The sequence below is a fragment of the Agelaius phoeniceus genome, chromosome 14, assembly GCF_051311805.1.
Source record: "Agelaius phoeniceus isolate bAgePho1 chromosome 14, bAgePho1.hap1, whole genome shotgun sequence".
In the NCBI taxonomy this organism is placed as follows: domain Eukaryota; kingdom Metazoa; phylum Chordata; class Aves; order Passeriformes; family Icteridae; genus Agelaius; species Agelaius phoeniceus.
The window spans coordinates 16624076-16637681 of NC_135278.1; the positions used below are offsets into that span (position 1 = coordinate 16624076).

The 13606-nt window shown below is 39.6% G+C and overlaps 1 protein-coding gene across 2 annotated transcripts in view; it reads left to right on the forward strand.

The window, feature by feature from the left end:
- The window catches only part of LOC129125755 (connector enhancer of kinase suppressor of ras 2-like), a 175980-nt gene that overhangs the window by 106624 nt on the left and 55750 nt on the right, over window positions 1-13606 (forward strand). For both annotated transcript variants that reach the window (XM_077185925.1, XM_077185926.1), the window contains exons 9-10: window positions 1512-1580; window positions 10312-10458. In XM_077185925.1, the coding sequence (XP_077042040.1) occupies window positions 1512-1580; window positions 10312-10458 (216 nt within the window). The remainder of the gene's footprint in view (window positions 1-1511; window positions 1581-10311; window positions 10459-13606) is intronic.

The window sequence follows — 13606 nt, forward strand, 5'->3', positions numbered from 1 at the left end:
CATTTCCCTGTCAGTGGCAATTTGGGTTTTTCTTGCATTGCCTCCTCTTCTCTTTGCTCCTTTTATTTATGTTTTATGTTTTTAATCTCCATTCACAAAAGGAATGAGTGGGATTTTGGGTTGAAGACAGTGCAGCTGAGGAGCTCTTGCCTGCAGTGAGGTCATGACCATGAACTTCTCCATGAACATCACTTTAGTTCAGATAAATCCTTTCTTCCTTTGTGTTTGACACGTGCCTCCTTTGTTGTGTTTAACAATTTATGTTTTAGGCTGGCTCCAGGAGCTGTCCAGGAGCTCAGCTACATTTTGGTAACAGCTTTTTCTCTGTGCAGTTCTTCAGCAGGATTAGGGCCAGGCCACCCCTTCCAGCTGCAAGTGGCTCCTTTTCTGCCTTTCTTAGGAGCCTGTTTGCTTGGCAGGGAGCTTGAACTGTTTCTGGAGGGTTATTTTGCTTTAAAAGTTTCAGCACTGTTTGACAAGGGACACTCAGTCCTCTCCTCTCTCTGACCCTGTATCTCAGGAGTAAATTTCCCATCTTGTCCAAATCTCCTGGCTGAACAGCCAACTTCCACTGGGTTTATTTTCCAAGGTGACGTCTCAGCTCTTGAATTCTTTGTGGTTTTTCCCTCCTGAGTGCCAGGCTGGTGTGCTCTGTGTCAGTAGAACACCTGTAAGCCAGGGCGCAGTGCAAACTCTTTGCCTTGAGGTCTCAGCTCTCTGCTCCTGAGCCTGCTGATTTCCTGAATGCCCCTGATTCCTCTCACAGATTTAAGATTTCATCAAAACTTCTAAAAATTATTTGTACAATAGTAGTTGCCCATGTTTGAGTGGCTACTCAATGGGTTTTAACCCATTTTCATCTGCTCAGAACAAGCTATATTTAGGATAAGGGAGTTTTTCAGCTCTGGGATCACGAAATTATGTGAATAGTGTGTGTACATAAAACCTCCTGAAGAGCAAGTCCCTCACACCCATTGGTAAATTACCATGTCCTGTGTTCAAATGGTTCATTTAGCACTGTTTTGGAAATGCTGGAGCTGGATTTGAAGCTATGAATTCCCTGTGTGTGCAGAGCATCTTCAGCTCCCCTCAGCAGTGACGCTGCTCTGTAGGGGACTGAGCCCTGCTCTCTGTCCCACACCTGGCTGGCCCAGCCCTGTCCTGGGGCTGTTGTAACAGATTTAACTCCCTGAGATGTGAATTCACCCAGGGTATTCCCAGCAGGGTCATGACTGCTCAGCTAAACACAATGGAATAGCTCAACTGGCCACAAATGGCAGCTGGAATTCTAGGCTGGAATGGCAAATGGAATTCTAGATTACTCCATCAAATGCTATCAGAAAAAATATTTTTTCCTTATGAATATGATCAGTTATCATTATTTGATGGCAATAAGACTTCTTTAGGCACAGCTTTCTTGCCTCTTTCAGCATTCATTGTTTTAATTCCTGCTCTTTTCTTCCACCTCCATACCCTCCCTGTAAAGTGATTTTTTTCTCTCTTGTCCTCAGTCTCCTGCTGACCAGTGTAAGAAAATCCATGCTGGTGATGAGGTGATCCAGGTCAACCACCAAACTGTGGTAAGTATTCTGGAAATTCAGTGCTCAGGCTTTGCAGCACAGAAAAGTAAAAAAGCTGGTAAAAAGTACTAATTCTTCTTTGCCCAACTATATTATTATTATTTATGTCTTTTTAAACACCATATTCACTGCTTATTCTTAATAAGAAAAGGCTCAAATTGAGTCCATAACCAGCCCAGAAGGATTAAGCCAAATTTACATTTTGCACAGCTGCTGTTCAACATCATCTTCTTCTTACATAAGGAGATCCAAGAATATTTCCTTGAAGTTCTTAGACTTCTCATTATGCACTTGCCAGCTGGTTTAACTTCTCCTCTTGAAGAGAATTTTGCATTCTGTTTAATGCAGGATCCAGATTAATAATGCAGAAGTGCTGTAACAGCCATGTATGCTGAATCTGTTGGGGGGAAGATATAGAAATGATTAAAGTGTTGATAGGAATCTGCCAGGGTTGGGGTTTGGGCATTCTTGGATGGGGATTTATTTTTAAAATATCCATAAGCAGGTGGATTCTCTACCTCAGTATTGCAGTATGTAATTTAAATAATAATTGATTCTTTATATTTAAATAAAAAATAAAATATTAAATAGAATTTATTATTATTGATAATAATAGTAATAGCTCCAGTGTTGCTGGAGCTACAGTGAAAGGAACACTGGTATTTATTATTTCTTAGGCATGCCTAGTGAAAAGGACAATGGTAACTTCCTAAGAAACTCCTAATTTAGCAATTTCACTTTGTCCTGGTGAACCCCATCTCCAGACATAGCAGATGCAAAATTAAGAAATCTCTTTCTGTCTGTCACTTGTGTGAAGTGGAAATATGAAAGTCTGGCTATTAAAATCTTATGATTAGAGAGCAAATATTTTCTCTTGAAAAGGAGTATAACTTATTCATTTACACTTTAAATGTTAATGCAACACACAGCTCTTATCTGTATTAGAGAGTTGTCATAGTTACAAGCTGAAATATGCATTAGGCTGGCTTTCTCCATCAAACACACTCTTCAAGTGACAGATCTGATTTAATCTTTACTCCCATAGGTGAAATCCCCCATTCAGCTTCTCAAGAATTGGCTTTTTTAGCGACTCTTTCCATGTCTGTTATTACAGCAGGCTCAGGGTGGTTGATGCTTGTAATCCCTTTCCACCTGAGGGCACAGGACCAACAGCAGAGTCAAGTGCCAGAAAAGACTTTTTTCCCAAAAAATTCCTGCCCCATAATAAATTAATTATTCATTCTGAAGTTTCTAACAAGCCAAGGAAATAGATAAAGGGCACTGGTTCTTTTGGAAGCTTATTCTTGCTTTGAAATGGCTGGGAAAGTCTCATTATGTCTTCACTTTGGAAAATCAGGCAGCAAAAGTGAGTGTTTGCATGGTTCAGAGGTGTGTGGCCAACTCTCACCCTCATGGATTAGAAGTTTTAATATTTTAAATGTCCCTTAGATCTTCAAGTGTCACTTCTGGCACTCCTTGCTGCAAACCACCCTCAGCTGTGCTCCTTCTTCCCCCCATTTATCATGTGTTCATGATCTATATTTTGCTTATAATTAGCATTATTTCCATTAGTGAACTGGAATTATTCAAAGGCAACAGCTCATTAAATTTCCACATAATCAAAATTCTAATATTAGCACGACCAGCTCATAAAAAGAGGTGTAACCCATTTGAAAATAATGACTGGGGAGGGTCAGAGAACTTGCAGATCCCTGGTGTTCCTACAGCTTTTCCAGAGAAGATTTTATTTTGGTTATCCTAACCAAGACATTTGTTTAAGGTTGATGTTTCTGTAGCATTTTGGTACCAATATTTTATATTATATCAAATATAAATCCTTCAACACAATGTGTTTGGAAGAAACTGTCCTGAAGATGATTAGAAAATGTCATTTTTCCTGCCACTGCTGGCAATACTTCCCTGGGCAGAGAAAGTATGGATCTCCTTTAGCAGATTCCAGTCCCATAGCTGGCTACCAGCACCATTTAATCTGATTTTGACTGAACTAGGCCAGTGTATTTTCTGGATAAATTCATATTCATTTAATATGATCATTTGAGTTTTAAACTTTCATTGATGTTCCCACAACCTGTAATAAATTGCTCCGGTAGTTAATTATTCTCATTGCTGGGGGGGGGGAAAGTCATTTTATTTGTAGTCTATATTTGTCTGGCACAAGCTTCCAGTCCTTTGATCTTGATGTATTTTTATCTCTTAAATTGGAGAGCAGGTTTCTCTTTTAGGGATTTTCAGGATGCAATCAAATTAGCTCATCACTCTTTTTTTTTTAGTAAGGTGAATAATTTGAGCACTTCCAGTTTGTCATCCTAATGCACGATGCTCCTCAGCATCCTCTCTAAATTCCAGCTGCAGCACCCTGCATTTCTCACAGGAGTTATGGAGCTGTCCAGGGCAAGGCTTCACTCATGGGCAGGGCAGAACTGTGGTGCTGAAAGAGTAAAAATGAGATTACAGAGCCTGGAGCTGCTCCAGGGCAGGGGCAGGGTGGATTGCAGGAGTTGTTCTCCCTGCAGAGGGTGGTTGGGCACAGAACAGATTCCCCAGGGAATGGGCACAACTTTGTCACAGTTTTATTTTATTTTTCCAAAAGCTTTTCTATGGAGTTGAGAGTTAAAAAGTGTTCAGGAGGTATTAAAGGAGAGCTGCTTCCAAATTATGTAATGCAACTGAAAAAGTGAGAAATAAAAGCCTTTCCACGTGGAATCTGGTCTAACCAAGGAACACTCTGTAATACAATTACAAAGATCAAAGAAAAAATAATAGTACTTTAAGCAAGAAATTAATTAAAGCAGGCAATTCACCACTGGCTGTTAAGATCATTTAATCATTATCCAATTTCCTTATTTGCTTTTCTGCTTTTTCTTGCTTATAAGATTTTAATAAAACAGTGTCAGAAACTTTAAGAATAAGTTATACATTCTAAATTACTGCCACCCTAACTCTTTATTTTTCCCTAAAATATAACAGGCACCAATTCTGCCAATGCCTTGTAGATTTTTACTTCCTCTCCTATAAAATTATAGAGAATACTGAAGATGCCACTGTAGCACTTCTTTGTTTGCTAAATTAAAAATTACTTTTTAGGAGTTTTACTTAGGAGTTTACTTAGGAGTTTTACTGCTGCTTAGTTGAAATAGTAGATTTTATATTGTAATCATTTTTCAGCATAAATTTATGAAAGTTAAATTGTGTTAATTTTCCTTTTTAGTTAGTTTTTCAGACAATGAAAATATTGGAGATCAAATAAATATTGATTCATCTACCTGATCACCTGTAAAATATTTTGTCTCCTTCTGCATAGAGAAGTGATTTGTAAACAAGGGAAAACTGAATTTCTCTGTCTTCTATTCTTTGGTGGTTTTTTGGGGTTTTTTTTTTTGGTTTTTTTGTTTTGGTTTTTTTTTTGTGAGGGTTAGGATTTGAAGGTTATTTCATAGGACAGAGAGCAATAAGAAGGCTTTTAGTAATTCCTGTTGAAAGCTCGATGTTACTCAGGAGCACCTGGCAGGACTCCAGGAGTCAGAATGTAGTAATTAATCCCAAACCAACTGAGCACCACAGAGCTGATGTGACTGAAAAATGGCAAAGATGAACTTGGAATTAATCCGGAACAGGTTTCCAGGAGAAACTGAGTTTGGATACCATTGTCTTGACATTAGTAATATCTTGTCTGCAATAGTGTGTGACCTCCAGGTCGTTTACAGCTATCAAAGGTGTTCACTTAGATAGGAGCATTAAAAAATGTACTGGGTAAAAAGGAAAATGTGTCATCTGTCTCATAGGAAGAGGAATTATTTAAGGATTTCAGTTTGGTTCACTCAGCCAGCTGGGGCTGAGACAGAATTCCTCTTTCTCCACAGACAGAGGCAATAAAGACCAGAAAGAGAAACAAATCCTCAAGGCATAAAACACTGCTGTGCCAGAGCAAGAGGCCACAGAAATATCTGTAATAAATCTGTTGTGCTGCTTGTTTCTTATATTCTCCTGAAGCAGCTGCAGGTTTTAACTGAATTATTTGCATTTTCACACACGAGGTTGTTCTTCGGAAGGATGGATCCTGTGATTTCAAGGGCACAGAAGAAAGATGGGGACAGATTTTTATTAGGGTCTGTTGTAGAGGGGCAATGACTTTATACTGAAAGGGGGGAGATTTGGATATAAAAAAAGGATTTTTTTTTTTTGCAGTGAAACACAGGCACAGCTGTGGCTGCCCCATCCCTGGAAGTGTCCAAGGCCAGCTTGGACAGGGCTCTGAGCCACCCACTTGAGAATGTCCCTGCTCCTGGCAGAGAGGGTTGGGCTAAATGACATTAAAATGTCCCTTCAAACCCCAAATATACTTTGATTCTAAATACATGATCAGCAGCCTAATGCCCTTTCATACTGTTCACTGTCAAATTACATGCTTGAAATTAAGTGTGTCAAGAGCCTGGCACAATGAAATCATTTCAGCACTAATTTATTTGTGTGAAGACAGTCATTGAATTAATACCCTTGGTGTCTGTTTGCTGAATTGTAAATATGAGTCCTAATGAGAGCTCATTTTAGGTGGAGGTAATTCTGTAAATGTAGTGCCAGGTCACACCATCTGTGTTTCAGCACACTCTGTGTTGGGAAATGCAAGCAGGGGAAAAAAAAAAAAAGGACAAAAGCTGTCATGAGAATTTGAACTTCTTTCCCCAAAAGATGTCCTTCTGTTTCCAAACAAAGTGCCACATGCTACTGATTGTCCAGACCCAGCCTTTCAGAAAGGCTCAGCAAAGCCCCTCTTCCAGCAGTGGATCTTGCTCCTTCTTGGATTCTTGCTGTGTTTCTCTGTTGGTTAATGAAAATAACTCTGTAAGATAATGGGAGAACATTTGGTTTGAAATCATCAATTCTTGTTAGGAGCAGCTCGAATATTAATGAGACTGAATCAGCTACAGGTGTTAATGACGAGCTTCCCCTTCAGTGACAGAAAAGTCTTATGATCTTCCAGCACATTTTTGTCTAATAATAATTTCTGATTTCCATCTTAATCAAACCAGCTCTCTTGATTAATTCCCTAATGAGGCAAAGTGAATTACTTAAAATATGAAAAGATGATAGTCTGCTTCCTTAAAAAAAGTTGGGTTTATACCAGCTGGGGTTTTTTTTTAAATGTAAATATGAAGAGAGGTCAAACTTTGCAGGTTCAAGTAAATATCCAGATGGCTTTGCTTATGTATTTGAAGAGTCATGAGGGGAAACATCTGTCCTGGTTCCTGTGAGGGGTTAGTGCAGTCAGAGCAGAATTACTTGTTTTCAGGTGCTGTGCAGTAGAGTAGGATATAAATATTTAGAAAATATTTGGCACAACTGATTTCCAGACCAAATGCCTGAAAAGGGAGCTTTTAAATTCCTGTTAGTTATTGCTCTGGGTCTCCCCACCCCAGGTGATCCAGTGAGCAGAGCAGGTACAAATCCCCCAAGCAAATTCAGGTGTAACCTCCCTTCCTGCTGTGAGGGACACTCAGTATTTCTGTATTCCTTACAACTTTTCCATTTTCCAGAGTCCTGACAGGGTTTGGTAGGGCAGTGAAGGAACTGAGGACCCATTCCTGCCTTGTCCCCAGAAGCTTCAGGGAAAGCAGAGAAAGGAACAGATGCCTCTGTCCCTGCCCAGCTCCACCATCTGAGCTAATTTTTACTTTTGAATTCCTGCTATAATAAATAGGTACAATGTGTTTGGAAGCAATTGGCAGGGAGGGGAATAACTGCTCTGGGGACTCAGACCTCTGGAATCCTCTGATAAACACCACCCTGTTCCACAGTTCAGCTGTTTTCTCAGTTCCTTTTAAGAGACAAATATATCATGCACTTCATGCCTCTGCAGACATCCAAAAATGCACTGATTTTTTATTTATTTGTGTCCATCTGTAGCATTAGGAATTTTTTTGTATGAGTTTTTCCTAGAGATCTGCAGTGAGTCATCCCCAGGCAGGTAGGCTTTCTTTTGAAAAGGGAGAAAAGGTGCTTTTCCAGCAGGAACAGAGTTGGGATTATAACAGTGCTGAAATCCCCACTGCTGGGAGGATGCTTTCCAAATCCCATTCATGCAAATCCAGATCTTCTGAATGAGAAGGAGCAAAGTCATTATGAGGAGAGTCTAAAGGAGTTATTGGAGAACCAGCAAAACACTGATTTGCTGGTAATGAAAATGGGTTATGCCTTTCATGTTTTTCTCAACATATTAGTTAAGGAGTCCCAGCTACAAAATTATCAGGTTAGGGTCTACAAAATTACCTCAGCATTGTGGAATTTCCTGGTAAAGGAATTTATTGTTTTAGCAATTAATATTTTTGGAACTAGTTTTTTAAAAGTTGCTATATTCCTAATTTTCCACCATATAGTTTCTATGAGAAAACTAACAAATCCTTTAATATAGACAGGATTCCACAGGTTTCTTTTGCCTGGGTTTTTTTTTTTTTCAACACTGAGGATGTAAAAATAAAAATTAATCATTGCGGCAATCTTAATTGTAAACTATGAAAATTTCAAACATCTGTCTCTGACCATTTTGAGTGAATTCTTTTGCATCTTTCTGTCTTTCTGCCATCTTTAGCATCTAAATTAGCATCCATCTTCATTTTTGGAGGAAAATGAAAAGTACCACATTGGTCTTTTATTTCTTCATTGTTCTAATGTTAATTTAACTTTTCTTGCTGAAATATCTTAACCCATTTTGTAGAATTCAGTTTTGACTGTATGGGCTGAAAATCTTAAAGGAGCAAAATACCTTTGTGGAGAATGCATCTTAGCAGAGCTAGAATTGCTTTAAAGATTGATTCTTTAGGAGTAAATGGCAAAATCTGACTCAAGGACTGGTTTTCAACTAAGATTTTTAATCCACTGTAATGACTTCTCTTTTTTCAAAGCTATTTTTAGTAATACAATTTATAATAAGTTGTCCAAATTCCTGAGAGCATTTTATCATTGCCCAGTAGTAATGACTGCAGACGGTGCTCTGATAGATCTTGGTATTTAATGGTTTTGTCATTAAGGTTCTCATTGGAATAATTTATCCTTCACTTAATTATTAATCATTCTTTTCTAAAAGGAGCCCATGGAACTCTAAGGATTTCGGCAATCTGAAAATTACATCAATCTATAAAAATCAAAGAGGGTTCCACTTGATTTCTATAATTGAGTAAAAGAGAAAAAAAAATATGGCCCCTGTGCCTTTGTAAACACAGCCCAAACTGGAGGAGATTTTTGGGATGCAAGCTGCCATCCTTGCATTTGTTTGGATGTTCCCTATTTACAGTTGCTGCTGTTGTCTGGTTTCCTGTGGCCAGTGCATTTTTAGAAAGTTTTCTATAGAACAGCAGCATTAAAAATAGAACAGAACTTTTAAAAGCTTTTAAAAATCCTTTTTGGAATTCCAACACATCTTGCAGTTCTGTCCCAGGTGGACGTTCACAGTGGGATCCTGGCCTTGGCCCACTGTGGAGGCAGCTTGGAACCTGACAGTCATATCCCGAATTCTCTCCAGCCCTTAGAAAAGCACTTTAGTTCCAATCTCTTGGAGGTTGTTTTCTATTTTCCCTTCACCTTTTTGTGTAATCAGATATTATCTTCCTCTAAGAGGAAATCATTACAAACTCCACCTGATATAACAGGGGGGTGAATGCAGCCTGTTCTGTGCCTGAGCACCTAAATAATTTATTGTCCTGCTTTTTAATAGCAGTGGGGATTCACACTTTGGTCAGAAGAGAAACTATTATTAAAATGTTATTATGAGCTCTGACAGGTCTAACATGGCCAGTATAAAAATATTTACTGCTTGCATGTATTGGTGCTGGTGCTGTTCTGGGATTCACCAAACTTTTCATTCTCCCAGGTTCATGTCAGGGCTGGTGCAGCTGCCTTGGGAAGGTTGTGTCTGGGAATTGCTGTATGGACACAGCATCCCAACTCCTGCAGTGCAGCTCTGCTCAGATTTGTGGCAGTCACAGCATTTATGGCAGGTCTTTACCATGGCCATGAACTACTGCTCTAAAAATCTGCTGTGAGTGGGACAGAAAAGGCAAGGGAAAGAGAAAAGCCCTAAAAATAAATTTTCTGGCTTTGTGTACAAATAATTCATAATAATATAATAATTCAGAAATTCCTATTTAAATAATCAAATTGATTAAGAAATGTCTCTAAGTATTTTTTTTTTCTGAGTGGCACATCCTTACAGTACCAGTGATTTCCTTTTTTATGGCTCTGTTTGCAATTTACAGTAACTTGGAGACTGAGCTGTGCCCAGGGGCTGTGCAGATAAAGCAAGAAATGATCATTTATCTCCAGGCAGGGGCTTGCAGCTCTTACATACACGCTGCATTTGTTGTTCCAGCACAGTCTGGCTTCCTCCTCAGCACTCCCTGTTGCAACTCAGAGCCCAGACTGAAATGATTTCATAACTTCTAGACCTCATCTTCTGATTTAAAATGCTCCATGATCTCACAAGTTATTGAAAGGGTGACAGTGTTCACTACTGCCTTATTTTGTTCAGGAACATGGCTAAAGAAAAGCAAGATAAAAATCCAGCTGCAGCAGCATGATTTGAGTGCAACAGGGTTTATAAAACCTGCTTGTGTTTGCAAGGAGCAGGCTGTAATAGACCTTGCTGGTTAACAGAACATTTCATTCACATTTCAACTTAAATGGAAAGCTTTCAAAATTCAATTATGGACTTTTTCCTTAGGTTGGCTGGCAGTTAAAGAACCTAGTAAATGCACTGTGGGAAGACCCAAATGGAGTGATTTTAACCTTGAAAAAACGTCCTCAGAATACCCTGGTTTCTGCTCCTGCCCTTCTGAAGAATGTGAGGTGGAAGCCTCTGGCACTGCAGGTAAGGTGGTGCTGCAATGCTGCAATGTCCTGGTAAATCCTTTATTCAAGAAAAAACTCTGCAATTTCACCTTCCAGTGAAAGGAACAGGAGCCTGTCCCAAACTCCTCTGAAGCAGAGTTCTGTGATAAATAAGCGTGGCAATGCTCAGGTTGTTTTCTCCATGTTTAGGTGACTCTGGGAGCCACAGGAACTCAGAAAGGAAAGAACATTTACAGAAAGTTTTATGAAAAACAAGGCTCAGTGGCTGCTTTGCCTGGCAGAGGCAGCAGTGCCTCCCTGTTTCCATTATTTCACAGTCTGTCACCTACTTGTTTGTAACCAAGTGTGTCAGATCCATTAAATTCCAGGAGAAGCCTGCTCCTGTTGCACACCTCTCGTGCAGTTGGAGTTTTTGGTAGCAGGGATGAAAGAACCTCTGCTATTTTCTGTGTACTCACTCCTTGAAAACCTGCTCAGGCAAAAAAACAAAAGACAATTGTGAATATCACAGCTACTTCTTCCTACAGCAGGAAAAACTGAACTCAAAATGTCATTTTTAAAGGAAAGGCTTGCCAGTAAGTCAGTAACTGTTGATGGTTGTCTTTAATGCCTTTTAACACCCTGTAAGAAGTTGATGCACTTCTATCATGTGGAAGCCTCTCAGAGCTGTTTCACACAATACATGAACATCTTTCTGAATGATTTTTAAATTAATGAAACAAAACAAACCCTTCAAGCTTATCCAGGCAGATTTCCTCCCTGCCTGGCATTTTCTAAATCTTTCATTTCTCAGAGTTCCTGAATTCTGTCCAGTGGCTTCACTGGAGGAGTTTGTGTAATCCTTGCAGCCCAGGAATGCTGACAATGGGATTCAGGGCCACCTTTCCTTCTCTGGGCCTGCCCCTGGGGGAGAGGAACGGGGCCCTGGGACCCCCAGAGGGGATTTTTCTGTCATAACACTGCAGGAATAACATCCTGTGCTCTGGCAAGATGCTCATGTATCTACTTGTGAACTTCAGATGGAGCCTCCAGGGGCAGCAAAATGGAAATTGCAATTGCACAGGGCTCCCAGAGAGATCCTCTCTCTAGATTTGTGCATGAAAGAATCATAATTCAGGGGCAGCACTGGAACTGGAGGCTGTGGCACGGTGAACAGTGTGTGCTGTACACACTGCATGTATGGATTTGCCATAAAAATGCCAACTTTTGTTGTGGTAGCCAGAAAAGTGAAAGTGCACCAAGCTGCTTTTGTGGGATTATCAGCAGTTCTGTTTTGTGATGCCTCCTCTCCTGATGAGCCCCTGGGGAGCAAAGGGTGCTTGCAGTGTCTCCTTCCTGGGGTGTATTCCTTCTCTATCAGAGAATAGTGGGGTGAAGTATTTAAATAAAAATATAAACCACTTTGGAAAACAAAACCAGCCCTGCCAGTGTTACCTCTTAAGAGTAGATTCTGTGATGAGACATGGAAAACCAGTTTTAGATCTTTTATTCTTCCTGCCACAGAGACAAGCTCGAGTGTGAGGACCTGGATCCGTTTCAGGGCGCAGGTTTTGGGTTTGCCTGCTTCCCGCAGCTCTCACCTGGATCTGGTGTTGTTTATTATTGTCAGTAATGACTTGGAAGCAGCCTGATTAAATTTCAAGATGCCACTGAAGCCTGTGCTTCCTGGACAGCTGACACAACAGCTTGTTGCTGCTGGAAGCAGTGAGCTCACTTCCCTCTCCTGTTGGCTGCAGTGCCCTCACCTTTCGGTGACTTTGGCATTTTTTAGACTCTAGAGCTGTGGAATTTGCAGGAGAATTTCTGGGTTTGTTTGTTTGTTGTTCTGGAGTTTCTGCTGCTCGTGGATTAAATGGGATCCTGCAGAACAGGCTTTGGGATAGCAGAGAACACAGCTCAGACAGGAGGGTGTGCAGCGAGGGAAGAACAGGACAGGGAACGGCCAAAGAGCCCCAAACTGCAGGAAAATAGCTCAGAGAAAGCAGATTGAGAGAGAACCAGCTCATCAAAAGTCAGACTGCCCCCAAAGAGGGATAACACACATGGGTGTGCTGTGCTTCATGGCATGGTCCAGGTCCTGATCCATACACGTTTCTCTGCATGTGCTGTTTCCATGGTGCACCCCATAGATCTATTTCTGTGTCCACATGAATGTGGAGCAATTTTCCATTCTGATTTAAAATAGAATGGAAATCATTCCATTTTCAGAAAATCAATTTTCTGCTGGTAAAGAAACCCCAAAACAACCAAAACAAAAAGCAGGACCTCATTAGGGAAGGCAAAAAGGAAATAGGGTTTGAGACCTTGAAATCATATTTGTTACCTCAGGTTGGTGCACAGCAGGAAGTTTTAAATAAAAGTTGTCATGTTCTCTATTGTTGCTGAAGGCACTTAAAGAGGTTATTAATATTTTTTCTGCAATAATTAAGTTTAAAATTATACCACATAGGTAATTTATGAATTATTGATGATACAGAATCTGTGAGGCCTTATACAATTTATGACTTGGTCTTGTTGTAGTATTCTTTTGCTTTAGAGGGTTTTCCTTGATGCTGAATTAACAACAGCAGAGTTTCCATTTGTCAGTTCTGTGCTCTATTATCTTTCAGTGGGATTTGTGACACCATTTTTTTTCCTCTTTTGTCTCTGGCTGACATTATGTGATAGTATAAGATTATTTGAATTTTAAACTCCCTAATTATTTTCCCACTCAGAACAAAATGCTTTTGCTTTTTTAATTGGCAATGGCAAATCGGACTCTGCACCCTACAGCTTCACTCAAATAAAACACAACATATATTGTAATTTTTTCTTTTTATTTGGAGAGCTTTTCAAATTGGAATAATCCTTCCTGTCACAACTAATTGATCCAGAACAATTACACCATTTATTATTTAGTTTATCAATAAGCATAGATAACTAATATAATTTTAATCCCTTTGTAGAATGACAATCTCATAAAAACATCATTTTTTTAGTACTTAGGACTGCTTTTACTTTTTGAACCACATAAAAATTATTTCAGTGTTTACCTCTGGAGGATAGAAAACATTTTATTTAGAAAAAGATCAGTGTTTATATCTTTCATCCAAATTTTGAGTCACTGGCTTTTCCTTCCACCTGTAGAAAGCTGGTTGTATCTATTTAAGCACAACTTTTATAAATAA